Genomic DNA, 15091 nt, shown 5'->3' on the forward strand with positions numbered 1-15091 from the left:
TTCTGATTTTTATTTCTTGTGTATTTTTAGCAGACTTCTCGAAATGACTAGGACTTCCAGTACAATGTTGAACAAAAGTAGAGAAAGCAAACATTTTTGACTTGTTATGAATCTTAGAGAAAAAATCAATTCTTTCACCATTAAGTATGAGCTGTAGACTTTTTTTTTTTTTTTTTTTTTTTTTTTGGTGGATGCTCTTTTAACATGTTGAAGTTTTCTTCTATTCCTAGTTTGCTGGGAGTTTGTATCCTAAGTAGATGTTACCTTTGGCCTAATACTTTATCTATTAAAAGATTTAGGTGGCATTTCTCCTTTATTCCATTAATATAGTTCTGCTTTACAGTTCTTGTCTGGGCAATTTCAGCATTGGTCCTTATTGATGATCTTTATTCTTGATGCAGAGTCACATCTGTTCCCTTATTCTTCAAGAAAAACTATTGGATTTTCTATATTGTGCAACTTCAGCCTGCCCACCTTGTGAAACTTTCAAAAATGGGAAATTGACCCACGCAGATGATTTTCCCCAAGTGACTACGCCCTCCAGGGTCTGCCTGCATGCCTTGTCTTGTGCTTATTCACCAATGTCAGCAGTTTCCCACCGCTTCCCTGTCTGATCCAGGTCTTATAGCTGTTTTTGTAAAAGCCCTGATCCAATACAAGCCAACTCAGTGACACAAAAAGAAACTCATGCCTTTCTGTTTTAAGAAGGTGTCTTAATGGAGAATTAAATTCATTTAAATAGACTGTGGTTTCTGAAACATGTGGATTTATTCCTACCATGCTTTCATTTTTTCTTTCCTTTATTTCCTGATACCTCTTTTTCTGTTCCTGCTTCTCCTTCCCTTTATGCCTTCAATTGGATTGAGTAAGGTGGTTTTGTTTGTTTTTCCTTTGTTCATCTTCCCTTCTAGTTTGTAAGTTATATACTCTCTATTAATTTGATACATAATGGCTAGTATATTTGTTTCTAGGCCTCTTCAGATCAGAAATCTGTGTGAGCCTAAGATTGTAATATTGTAAATTCTATTTTATCAGTTCTCGTTGACTTAACTAAACACAAAGTTCATCAGTACTCTAAGCCGGGGAACTGTGCCGCAGTGAGGGTGGTTGCAGGGGTGGTATAGTGGCCACTTCCTGGAGTATTTGGTTCTTCCCTCTTTGGGTGTTCCCTGGGTTTTGTGACTGGGACACACTGGGGATCTTTTTATCTTATAATCATCTTAGTGAGGGGTCAAGCAAGAGCAGGTTCAAATGCTCTGTGCCTATCTCATCCCTCATAGCAGACACCAACTACATCCTTGGACTCTCAAGATAACCAGAGTGAGTCTCATATCCAGGGGCCAACCTGGACTATGCTGATATCTCAATCTAGAGAGAGGAGGCTGGATGCAGAAATCCAAGGCCACCCTACTTTTCCTTCCTTCTCATCCCTTAAACGTAAAGGACAGAACCCATGACGACTTGCCTTCACTCTGGTGAGAAGGTGACATGGGAAAACATGGTTAATCCAGTGTGTGACTGACAGTCTCCCACTGAGTCACTCTCATTGTAGAATCCATCACCTGCAACAAGCGGGTGCCTGATGGAGATAAGGCAATGAGAGGACGGCCTCTCTCCAGGATGTCTCTGAATTAATAATTGGCTCTGCAGCTCAATCTTTTGTCCTCATCTCTGTCTCTTTGTCTCACTGTCCTACCACTAGTCCTTGGAACCATGAAGTTTACATCTTCTCTCAGCTCTGTGGGATTATACCTTCCAAAAATAACTAACCCCACAGGCTCCCATCTGAGCCTCAGGCTTGAAGTCATTACTATTCTGTATCTGCCCCTACATTAACCAACCTCCTCAGTGAGTGGCCAAATTGGACTGAGACTTGGGGATGTCACGCAGAACCACACATCTCACTCTGCACACACTACCACAGTGGAGTAACCAGCAGTCACAGCTGTGCTTGAGATCTCCTACCAGAAAACTACTTACTTTTCGGAACTGGACCTTCTAAAGAGGAAGCACGAAGGAGAGATTTGCTGAAAGCAAATGGGAAAACCTAGAACCATTTCAGACTTCCTAGAATAAAGGCCCATCTGTCTTCACAGAAATAGAAGTGGTACAGGATGAAGTCTGGTCCAGAATGACCATAGTAGGCACTGGGCAGATATCTGAGCCCAGTCAGCAGTGAGGAGCACTCTGGAACTGGGAGTGAGGATCTGGTCCAGGGGTCCTGTTCTCAGAAGGCCTCTCTTTCAACAACTTGTAGCAAGAAGAAGAGCATGATCCCTGTCTGGAAAGTGAAAAGTCCAGATCCCAAACTACCTCCTGGCCCAAATTATCAGTGCAATCTGTTCTCTGGAAATACCTCAGTCCCACTTAAGGTTTTGTAAATTCCAGGGACGGACCTTTGAAGTTATCATTTAACCTAAGGAGGAGCAGTACTACCAGACTTCTTCAAATGTCAGCATCAAATGCTCGTCAAAAACTCCTGTTATTCAGATCTGCCCTAATTGTGAAGCATCAATTAAACTAAAGAAAGACACATAAATTATCTATGCAAATTTAGTAGTATCAGCCACCCATTTCTTTAATTAATCTGACCTAATTTCAAATCAACACATAAAATGTAGTATATAATTTGATGAGAATTTACCTCTACAGTATAGAATCTGATGGTTCAGGTCAATTGCCTAAAAAGTACTTACGTGTGTACAAAATGACAGAAAACATAAAAGGACAATCATAAGGATATAGAAAACTCCTCTATCATTCATGTTATGATATAAAGACTACAAAATCAGAAAGTAGTATAGATCAATTGGATTTTTTTTTTTTTTTAAGATAGAGTTTTGCTCTTGTTGCCTAGGCTGGAGTGCAATGGCGTGATCTCAGCTCACCACAACCTCCGCCTCCTGGGTTCAAGCAATTCTCCTGCTTAGCCTCCCTAGTAGCTGGGACTACAGGCATGTGCCACCACGCTGTGCTAATTTTGTATTTTTAGTAGAGATGGGGTTTCTCCATGTTGGTCAGGCTGGTCTCGAACTCCCAACTTCAGGTGATCCACCTGCCTTGGTCTCCCAAAGTTCTGGGATTACAGGTGGGAGCCACCATGCCCAGCCTCAATTGGATTTGCTAAATGAGATGGCTCTTCTAAAAAAAAAAAAAACCACAAGGTTGTACTCTCTACTCTGTTCTAGAGAATCCACAAAGGAGTATCAGGGAACTCCAAGTAACAGGAAAGTGACTTTATGCCGGGAATACCCCTGGGGCCTGTGACAAGGAAGGACATGAACAGGTGTACACACAGCCTCGTGGACGTTGAGAGCCATAGGTACCTTCATCTATGGTCGCTGATCCACACAGATGCTCACGCTCATCATGGGGAGGTACAGAGGGAGTGGACACCTGGTTCTTAAGCACTTCTGAGCGCACCTAAGAGTCAAAGGAGAAATTCAGAGCCAAGGTTCCCTCAACTCCAGAGTTTTGTCTGGATCTTAGCGCTTGAGCTGCCACAGTTACTGTGACTTTATTACATTCCCCAGACTGGAGAATTGGAGCAGCGCAAATTCCCTGCAGGTGGAATGCAGGCAAGGTAGGCAGGCTACACAGGGCAGTGCCGTCCTAGATTTTTTCTGGCCCAGATGCAGTCCCTTCTGACTGGCTGAATCACCAAGGCTGGGCCTCCGACATCATCCACCTCCCTTCACACCAGGAAAGGAATATCTGGACTCTCAGCTTAAAGAATCAGCATAAGGCGCTCTGGGCAGGATCAAATGCTTATTCATTCTATGGCTCACAGGCTTCTGAAAACCTGAGTTTGGCCTATCCAGGAATTGAGCTATTCCGGCACCCACAGAAATGTGTTCTTACTGGGGGCAGGAAGAGGAAATTCCTGCTCATTACTGACTTTGTCACCAAAGAGGACAGAGACTAAGGCAGAGTCTCCAACCTGGAAATGAAAACTGAGCTTCATATCAAGGGTTGGGTGCCCTCAGCTGCATTCATCAGATATTTAGTTTTTCTCTCTGAGCAAAAAGAGAAAAGATGCCGTGGTGTGTGTCTGAATAAGCCCTCCTAAATTTCCTATATTTATCTTCTTAAAGGAGACTCAGCACCCGCTTCATGAAAAAAAAGCAAGATGTTTTCAGATAAATAAAATGAGGGCATGGAACGTGACTAATTAGTTTTAATCTTTTTTGTAACAACACATGCATATTGCTTTAAAAATAATATAGAATCAGGCATGGTGTGGTGGCTCACACCTGAATTCCAGCACCGTGGGAGGCGGAGGCAGGCAGATCACTTGAGGTCAGGAGTTCAAGACCAGGCTGGCCAAAATGGCGAAACTCGTATCTACAAAAAAATAAAAAATATTATGCAGCCATAAAAAGGGATGAGTTCGTGTCCTTTGTAGGGACATGGATGCAGCTGGAAACCATCACTCTCAGCAAACTATCGCAAGAACTGAAAACCAAACACCGCATGTTCTCACCCATGGGTGGGAATTGAACAATGAGATCACTTGGACTCTGGAAGGGGAACATCACACACCGGGGCAGAGGGGAGGGATGGCACTGGGAGTTATACCTGACGTAAATGATGAGTTGATGGGTGCAGCACACCAACATGGCGCAAGTATACATATGTAACAAACCTGCACATTGTGCACATGTACCCTAGAACTTAAAGTATAATAAATATATATATATTACCCAGGTGTGGTGGCGCATGCCTGTAATCACAGTTACTTGGGAGGCTGAGGCAGGAGAATCGTTTGAACCTGGGTAGGGCGGTTTCTGTGAGCCAAGATGGCACCACTGCATTCCAGCCTGGGCGACAGAACAAAAGAAAAACAAAAAAAGAATTGAAAAGTGCAAAATTACAAACAACAGAGCCCTGCCCATTTCTTCCCTACCAAATCCCACTCTCCTGATGCAACCACTTCCCTTGTTTTATCCCAATCCTCTGATCCAGTCAGGAAAGGCATTGTCTATGCCAGAGACACAGCTTCATCCTGGGAATCTTCACACCCCCTCCCTGGGTGAAGCCACCATTCCATGACTCTTGGGATTGCCCTCTTCTTAGTCTATTTCTCTTTCTGACTCATTTGCTTATCTAACCCGTTTATTTACCATCAAGTCATCTAGGTATAAACATCAAAATATTTCTCTCTTTTTTCCTTTTCTTCTTCTTTAATTTCTACTTTCGATGTTGCTATATTCACTTGCTTTTTATCTCACTGGATATCAGGTCCTCTAGCAACATCCCAGTCAAACTTCACAACTTTCTTGTTATTATTATTTTTTTTTCAGAAGAGCTTCTCAAGATGGTGGGCATAGGCGAATGGGTCGTGTTCCCCTACCAGTGCTGAAATGTTGGGGGCCAAGGAAAAGCATAGGAAAGGATAGGAAAGGCAGAGTTCTGGCAACACTGGCTTTGGGTTTGCAGAGGGAGGGGTTCCCACACTTTCTGGTACAGTCTGATTTCCTTTGGTTGCAGTAAACAGTGTGTTGTAGTTTCTTGGACAGTGTGACTGACCATCAGTGTCACCCTGCCTGTCTCCATCATGAAGCTCTCTCAGGACCCGAATAGCTCCCAGGTTCAAATTCTTTTCGTGGTTGGACATCCCATCACTTGACACATTGATCCCTTGGGGAAAATCTCATGGTTCCAACCCTTCTGCCAACCACTGGCTACTTTGCATGGAGTCATGAGAGTCTTCAGTCTTCTACACTTTAAGTGTCTAAAAGTTCTGAGTTGGGGTGGGAGTTTCTGCCAAGTTCTTCCAAGGAATGTGACCACACAGTTTCTTTAGGTTCTGCTGGTGCTGGGAAGGTTAGAGCCTTGTCTTCACATATCTCTAGAGTACACCACACTTCAGTAAAATCACATCAGGGTCTCCCTGAACTCCCTCACCACACGCTGCCCTGGCCAAGGAGCCAAGGTGAGCCTGTGGGTCTCTAGGTGTGGCAAAGCTCCCAGTCCCACTGCCTGTTTGAGTGATTCACTTGGGAGGCTCCATCCTGGATATGGGATAAGAGAGCATCCCCTGGCCCTTCTCCATGAGGAGGTCAAGAACTCGCCTCTCACCACAAGGGATGCCTTTCCTACAAAGCATCCCACTCCCTTTCTCTCTTCCCTGTCTTCCTCTTATTCATGAGATATTACATACACTTCGTTGTTTACCAAAAGATATTTGTTAGTTCCTGTAAGAGGTCAGCACCATTCTAGCCATTGAGCACATAGTTCTCTGGTCTCATGACAAAACAGGTTCCCTGGCCCCACAGAACTGGCATTTTGGTAGTGGAGACAATAAATAAATAAATGAATACATACATGCATACATACATTTTCCAAAACCATGGAAACATACATTCTATGAAGAAAATAATTGAGCAAAATAAGGGGCTAGGACATGGGTGAGGGACTCTTGGAGACAGGCTGACTGGGGAATATCTTTTGAGAAGTTGTCTTTTTTGCATATGCATGGAAGAAGCGAGAGAGTGGACCACTTGTTGACCTGGGGAAGCCTATTCCTTCAGAGGAACAGGAAAGGCTCCCTGCAGGCAAGGGTAAGCTTGCAGGGCAAGAAAATCAGCAGAACCCAGTGCATCCGGAGCAGGGGAGTCAGATGGGCAGGGAGAGAAGGCAGCAGAAAGATAAGGAGGACCCAGATCACGTGGGCTTGGTGAGTGCTTTGGTTATTATTTGGGGTGTAAAGCAAAGCTATTAGACGATTCTGCGCAAGAGTGAAAAGAGAAAAGGCGCCATGGTGTGTGGTCTGAATAAGCCCTCTTAAATTTCCTCTGACTCTAGGGAGGTAAGAACAGAAGCAAGGAGACTATTACAATGCTCCAGAAGAGAGAGTCAATGTTGGATTTCAGAGAGCAGAACCACAAAGAGTGATTGGGATTAGGACTGACCAACAATATTTGGTTTCAAGAGTAATGATTTTCTTTCCTAGCCAACACTGAAGCCGAGTCTGATTCCTAATTCAGAGTTAGGAAACCATGAGACCTCCAAGTCCTCTCCTCTCCTCTCCTGGACACATTATAGATTTTTCAGTATCCACAACTGAATGCAAGACTGTGTTCCGGCTAGTGCAGCATGCAGGAGACTATGACCCAGGGGTGGCATGTCACATAATGGTTAAGAATAGAGAGACTTGGCTTCTAACTTGGCTAGATTTCTTAGTAACTGTATGACTTTGGGCACATTCTGTCATCTCTCAAAGCCTCTGTTTTCTTACATGAGAAATAAAATTAATAGTCCCTAAATAGTTGTGTGTGGGCACATTGACTCCCACCTGTAACCCTAGCACTTTGGGAGGCTGAAGCAGGGGCATTGTCTCAGGAGCTTGAGACCAGCCTGGGCAACACGGTGAAATCTCTTCTCTACTAAAATATAAAATACAAAAAATTAGCCCAGCGTGGCGGTGGGTGCCTGTAGTCCCAGCTACTTAGGACGCTGAGGCAGGAGAATCACTTGAACCTGAGAGACAGAAGTTGCAGTGAGCCGAGATTGCGCCACTGCACTCCAGGCTGGTGACAGAGCGAGAGCGAGACTCCATCTCCAAAAAAAATGGAAGAGTTGTGTGTGAAGATTAAAAGGTTGCTCAGGTAAAGCTATTACAACTTTATCAGAAATAGAATAAGCTCTCAATATTTGTACAATATAAAAGTGACATAGTGGGTGTGTATAACTTCTGCAAGGAGTACGGTGATTGGCCTAACATCAGATGTAAACACAGCAATGGCTTCATGCAGTTTAGTGGGTCAAGAGAGCCACACCTCTGCCTCCAAGGGAGATACACCTCTGCCTCCAAGGAAGACCAGTAAAGGCGTTCTCCTCAACTCAGCAACTGGCCTAATCCCAATTTCCTCATTGCTGTTTTCTGATGTTGGTTCTGCTCTTGTTAATCCGGAAACACAGACCAGTCATGCTTGTGTTGCTCCACTGTCACTCATCCAGAGCCTCACAAGACCTTTGGACCATATCAACTTTCTTGCCAAAATGAACACATCCAGGAGCAGGAGAGAATGTTCTTTCCTTGGTCATTAAGGGGCCTGGAAGTCCTGGACCAGCTTTTCAAACTCTTACATGCAGCTAGAGCCTTGACTTTGAAACCAGGGACAAGGGCATCTCTTGCTAAAGGTAACTTCTACTGCTCAGAACCCAGTTATGGGGAACTTCTTTCACGTCTCTGTGTTTAGCCTTAAGGTGCCTCTGGGAGTCTTGTCAAAGGTACAGAGTACTGAAGGAACCAAGGCTGCTTGCAAGCGTGCAGATTGGTGATCTGCTTACCCACTGTGTGGACAACTATTGAATCAGACATCAAAGATCCTGAGGGAAGGAAGGTTGTGAACAACTGATTCTCATTGTGGAGAGTCTGTGATATTCTTGGGGACTGTTCTGGTGCCCTAACTAGAAAACCAGAGGCAGATGACCCCTAATAGTCAAAGCCCTTTGTGGAGCCCACCAGTGGCCATGTGCAGGATCCTTACAGATGTCTCTTTGGATGAGGAATGGAGGAAGATGGGCTCAGTGAGGCAGGTTAGCTACCAATTACTTAGGAGTGTTCAGCTTTAAGTGAGGAAAAGTGGTGATTAACCTGCTGTGTGGAGGGCTAAAGTGGAAATACACACACATACACACACACACACACACACACTCCCTCCCTCCTTCCTCTCAACCCAGAGACTCAGGGCACTAGAAGGTGCCTGTGGTGATGTGTTGGAACGTCCTAACAATCCCAGATGCAATGAATGGAAAGCAGCCAAGACCTTCACAGCCTGGAGAAGCAGGACTATGCCAGCCACAGCACAGAGGGGAGCTTCCATTCAGGGTTTTGTGGCCTTGAAATATGCTGTACCCATCCTTATTCTCAAATATGCATCTGGCAGAGGCTCTCAGGGCAGCTCTCTCTAAAGAATTTTTACAGTAAAATTTTAGGAGGAGAGGAGAAAAAAGCATAACATTTTTCTTCTCTCCTTCTCTCACATGGCCAACTGTTAACAACCTCCTCACCACCATCTGATCTATCTGGTTCTCTTCACAACAGGCTCTGAAGACATCATGAACCCACAATGTAAGTGATGAGTTGCAAATCAGCTTGGAAATATCTCCACCTGACCTCACCAAAGACAATAGGATGGAAGGACCCCTATCATTTGCTAAGCTATCAATGTATTTGCTCTTGCTAAAACACTCAGTTCATAAAACAGCCTTTGAAAATCTCAGGGCATCTAGCTCTTTTATTATTATCTGTATTTAGAATTGCTTATTTATTTTGATAAGAGGATTTTTAAAAACAACATACTGATAACTAATTTAAATATTATGAGGTTTTGTTACCACCTAGACATTTTATCATTCAGAAAAAGACAAGTCACTAATAGCCCTAGGAAAAGGTGAATCTTGGGACTGGGATTGCACGTAGATCCTTTCAGATGCTTTGATTCACAAACTAGCCCCTGCCCTATTTCCCCTCCATTTATCGTTATAGCCACTACTTCTCAGAGCAATGAGACTCTCTCCAGAAACTCAAAAGCCATTAATACCAGGATGCAACTGGAGTCTTGAAGTTGATAACCTCACATGTATTTTGTGCATTTTTGTCATCTGGCAGGGCAGGCAGAACCGAAATCCTATGCTATTCGTGATTCTCGACAGATGGTGTGGGTCCTGAGTGGAAATTCTTTAATAGCAGCTCCTCTTAGCAACAGTGTTAAGCCTGGTGAGTGACAATCAAAGCCACTGTTGCTTCTTGAGGTGATGCCAGCTTCACCAGGAATGAGGCTGAACTTGCACAAGCCTGGCCCTGGACCTCGCCCACGTCTAGGTACCAGCCCAATGGCCACAGGGAAGGTCAAGTGAGAAAGGGTACTATGATTCCCTTCCACAAAGGAAATCCCATATCTAGAAATGAGGGTGTTAAGGGTTGACAGCTCCTCTTACCAAAAGAAAATATCTTCAGATTAGAAGGGCTTATCCATTCAAACAACAGCTAGCCTTCTCCTTGGAGTTTCTCTCCTTCAGGTTCCAACCATTGCTACCTATGTCCTCAGATTCAAACTCCATCATCTTTCCACCACCAAACCTACACAGCTTTCTAAATTGGTATCCTCTTTTCTAATAATGGGGAAATATTCCTTCCTCCCATCAAAAGTCAGTCCATCTCAGTTTCTTTCCGTGTATCCAGAACTTCAACGTTTAATTCCTTACTTCCCTGCAAATTCCACCTTTGTTTACTGGACCTTTTCTATCATTGTCAGACATGCTGTAACCTTCTCTTGATTCCCACATTTTCCTCCTACCAACACTTTTTCTTATGCCAATCATAGCAAAACTTCACAAGAGCTGGCTGCATAGTTTGCATTCTGACATCTGGATTACTCTGACTACTCCCCCCAACCTCCTATTTCACCTATGACCTTCCAATACTCAAACCCAAAGGATACTTCCTGGTCCCTATGCTATTTGGCCCTCAGCTCACTAGTGTAATGGACCATTTCCTTCTTGAATACTCTACATCTTCTCCCTTTTTATTTTTTAAATGGAGTCTCGCTCTGTCACCCAGGCTGGAGTGCAATGGCGTGATCTCAGCTCACTGCAACCTCCACCTCCCAGGTTTCAAGCAATTCTCCTGCCTCAGCCTCCGGAGTAGCTGGGATTACAGGTGCCCACCACTGTGCCTGGCCAATTTTTGTATTCTTAATAGAGATGGGGTTTCACCATATTGGTCAGGCTGGTCTCAAACTCCTGACCTCATGATCCGCCCACCTCGGTCTCCCAAAGTGCTGGGATTACAGGCATGAGCCACCGCGCCTGGCCCATCTTCTCCTTCTATAAGAACATTACTTCTCCTGAGGTTTGCTGGCTCCTCTTTTGCATTTTCCTTTATGACTCTCCTTTGTCTCTGAAATCTCCAAATGATGATGTTCCCCAGGGCTCAGCCAGTCATCACTTACAAGCCCTGTGAATGGGCAACGAGCTGATCCTTTGGATTGATGAATCACCGCTATGCTCATTCACTCTGCCATTGACATTTGCAACACAGAACTCCTCTCTCAATGGTTTACTCACGTCCTCTTGAGGTCCTCTCAGATACCTCTAACTTCATGTATCCCAAGTAGAACAATGGATCTGTCTTCTCAAAATCGCTAATGGTCTCTGTTAGTGGCATTTCTGTTCACTCCATTTCCTCAAGCCAGAAATACAGGAGACATCCTTGATTCCTCCTTTCCCTCACTCTCCATTCAATCTATTAGCAAAGATTGGTAGGTCCATGTGCAAAACATGCCTGATTTCTAAGATAACGTCATCTCTTGCCGGGACCACTGCCATCACATTCTCACTATCCCCCTCTCACTTTATTTGGGTAGCCTCCATCCCATCTCATGTTGTGGCCCATGAGATAGAAGCTCCCCACTTTTATCTCACAGGCCACATCTTAAGTGTATGACCACATTTTGCTGCAAGGGTGGTAGGAAATTTTACTTTTCTTTTTGGGAAGCGATGTGTCCTGGTGACAACTGGGGTTCTGTTATTAAGGAGGAAAAACAAAATAGGTTTGAGGGGGTGATGGAGGGTCTCTGCCACATGGCTGATGGGAGGAGCCTGTCACTATTCCCTGCCTGGGAGGAGTAACTGAGTGTCAGACCAGAAAGATTGAAATATCTTCTCCATTTTCCTTTGTGTTTCCAGTCACTCTTCATTTAATAACCTGCAGAGACACAGAATTCAGTGATAAGAAAAAGGGTAATCTGGTTTACCTGGGAATCAAGGGAAAAGATCTCTGTCTCTTCTGTGCAGAAATTCAGGGCAAACCTACTTTGCAGCTTAAGGTGAGTGATTGTGCAGCTAATGAGAGAAGTACTGTCAAATGGACTTTTTATTTCATTTAATATGCTACTGAATAAAACTAATATTCTTGCAATCCTGGGTTATTCAATGTAAGGAAATAATTCTGACCTGGCTGATCCCCGAATCTACAAATGCTGCCTTTGGAATGGATATAACACTTCTTTTAATGTCAGAGCATAGATCCTCTGAAAGATAGCAAGTACACTCACAGGAATGTTTCAGAAAAGCCAAAGAACAGTAGTTTCTCCATTCTCAGTCCTGATGAACTGCCTTCTGGAAATCCTCTAAGATGATGGGATGCTCTCACTAAAGCAAAGGCCACTGCACAGCGGAGGAGACAAAAAGAGATTGTGAATGTGAATTTTGAAGCTTACATGTTTATGGTCTGTGTATCATAAACACATAAATCTTACCAAGGCAATATTGTAGTTATGAAGCTAATCCTTCTTCGATTGATGGAAGTTGTAATGTGTAAGCCCACTTGGAGGTTGAGGATGCAGCAAGACTGGCAGGAACCGGCAGACAAATGCATACCAAAAGCACCAAGAGAGAGATTTAAGCCTCCCTCTGTTCCAGGGAAGACAATGATGCTTCAAAGAGTCAGAGTACCTTGTGTCAGAGGATCCTGGAGTGGAGCCAGGCTGTGGGAACCCAGCCAGTTCCCTGTTTTAACAGTCTAATGCCCTGCTTCATCTGCCTTTGTCCCTAGCTTCTGTCCCTTCCTTTAGGGCAGCAGTCCCTCTCCTGTGGTACACTCAGGGCTGAGTTACTTTAGCTTCCTCCTCCCACCCTCCTCTCTAACAAGCCTGTTTTTCATCCCCAGGAGAAAAACATCATGGACCTGTACATGGAGAAGAAAGCACAGAAGCCCTTTCTCTTTTTCCACAATAAAGAAGGCTCCAGTTCTGTCTTTCAGTCAGTCTCTTACCCTGGCTGGTTCATAGCCACCTCCTCCACATCAGGACAGCCCATCTTTCTCACCCGGGAGAGGGGCATAACTAACAACACTAACTTCTACTTAGATTCTGTGGAATAAATCCAGCCTAGGCTGTGGATAGAGAATCAAGCTGTCAGAGTCATCTTAACAGACCATCATGTGACTGAGTTCACCAGCACTTCAGTCCATCCATAGCTTACCTCATTCTTACCATCCAAAAGCCACCTCCTCCTCCAAACATCCATTTCTGTACCAACACCCTCACTTGAATTTCACTATCCCAGATTGAAACCTAAGAATCATTTTCCATTCTTTCTTGATTTTTACCCCACCATCCACTCAGCTGCCATGCCCAGTTTAATCAACCACCCAAATGCTGCTTCATGCAACCCTCCTTTCCTATTCCTTTGGCCAACCCATGATGTAGAGATGTAGATTCGTGACATTTTTGTTCATACAACTTTTTCAATAAAAGAATGGGATGCATTAATTTTTTACGTGTTTATTATGAACATTCTAATATGTACCCCAAAAATAAAGTGAAAGAATGGGATGAATGTGAAATTAAAAGTTTGCATGTCTTCATAATCGTAATGAATTCTTAATGTCATTAGTTAATAATTTAACAGTGTATACACTTAACCCTTGAACAACACGATTTTGAACTGCACAGGTCCACTGAAACACTGATTTTTTCAATAAAAGTTACACCAAATGTCCCTGCTTCTCCCGCCTCCCACTCTAACTCCTCCACCTCTTCTGCCTCTCCATCCCTGAGACAGCAAAAACAACCCCTCCTGTTTCTTCTTCTCAGTCGATGTGAAGATGATAAGGATAAAGGCTGTTATGATGATTCACTTCCACTTAATGAATAACAATAATATGTTTTCTCTTCCTTACGAGTTTCTTATTAACATTTTCTTTCCTCTAGCCTACTTTGTTGTAAGAATAAGTTATATAATACATAAAACATACAAAACATGTTAATTGACTGTTTATATTATTGGCAAGGCTTCTGGTCAACAGTAGGTTATTAGTTAAGTTTTTAGGAAGTCAACAATTACACATGAATTTTTGACTGTACTGCTACCCCCACGTTGTTCAAGGGTCAACTGTACTTTGGTTAAGATAAGTTGCTAACCATGGAGAATGTAAACCAATCCATATTTTTAAAAATCATTTATATTGGTTTTAATTTCTTTCAGACAACTTCTAGAACTGGATTTTTTTTTGTTTTTACTTTATAAAGTAGCTGGAAGAAGCATCAGCTATGACACTTTCTTGTTATTATTCATGTTTTCTGGAATATTGTTCATATACATTCAATCTACAGCTCTTTTATAGGGATACTTTTAAGCCAGTTGTCCATTTTGTGAGGGTTATTTTAATTGAAGTTTGTAATATAATCTGCAAATTCACTAACAAAGTACATGTAGACTGCAATAAATATGCCATAATATCCTGAGCATGAACATGAGCATAACAGGCTCTCTTCTCTCATGAGACCTTGTCCTTCTTTGCACATGACAAGCAGGCATATTGGGTCTTGCAATGGGCACCCACTGATAAATTCAAATTTCTCAGCCAGGCATAATTTGTCCTCAAACCTATGCTTCTGGCATTATCTCTCATTTCTTCAGTGCCCCCCCCATTCTGTTTGTGATACTCCTTGAACCCCACCTTACATGCTGTTAGCAGACATTTTACTCCAGTCATTACCGTGCAACCAACTTTGAAACAGTGTAACCTGGCAGTGTATTATCTCAGCAACATTGAACATTTCTCTCTTCCAGCTTCAGGCCTCCCAAGATAACGTAGGGAAGGACACTTGCTGGAACCTAGTTGGAATTCACACATGCATAAACCTGGATGTGAGAGGGAGCTGCTGCATGGGAACCCTTGACCAATGGGGAATGGGAGTGGGTGAGGAGCAACTTCTCTTATCCGTTCCACAGGTGGACAGTTCTGAGAGGCATTCATTCTTCATGGTTCCTCAGAGGTTCCCAGCAGCATTGAGACGTAATCACCCATGGCAGGGCTAAGTTCAAGAACACATCCTGAATTGACTTCCCTCATTTCCCTGCTTTAATTTCCCCAGCCCCTTCTCATGTTTCCTAGGGTCACTTGTCATCCTCTTGCATGCAAACCCTTGTCTCAGGCTCTGCTTTCTGGTATAAACCCAGGCTAAGACAGATTCTATTAAAACCAACTTCTCTTCTCTACTCCTCCAACACGTTGAATTTCTTCCCTCTACGTCCCTGCTCATGCCTTTGCACACATCTCAAACAGTTCCATTGC

General features: G+C 43.5%; 1 protein-coding gene across 1 annotated transcript; it reads left to right on the forward strand.

Annotated features, from left to right (window-relative positions):
- The first annotated feature begins 9015 nt into the window (after nt 1-9015).
- Nucleotides 9016-12912, forward strand: IL36B (interleukin 36 beta). Its single transcript, XM_025354978.1, has 4 exons — nt 9016-9079; nt 9620-9727; nt 11698-11837; nt 12680-12912. The coding sequence occupies exons 1-4, from the start codon at nt 9067-9069 to the stop codon at nt 12890-12892; spliced, it is 474 nt and encodes a 157-aa protein (XP_025210763.1). The 5' UTR covers nt 9016-9066; the 3' UTR covers nt 12893-12912.
- The last annotated feature ends 2179 nt before the right edge of the window (nt 12913-15091 follow it).

Source organism: Theropithecus gelada, chromosome 13 (assembly GCF_003255815.1).
Source record: "Theropithecus gelada isolate Dixy chromosome 13, Tgel_1.0, whole genome shotgun sequence".
NCBI lineage: Eukaryota > Metazoa > Chordata > Mammalia > Primates > Cercopithecidae > Theropithecus > Theropithecus gelada.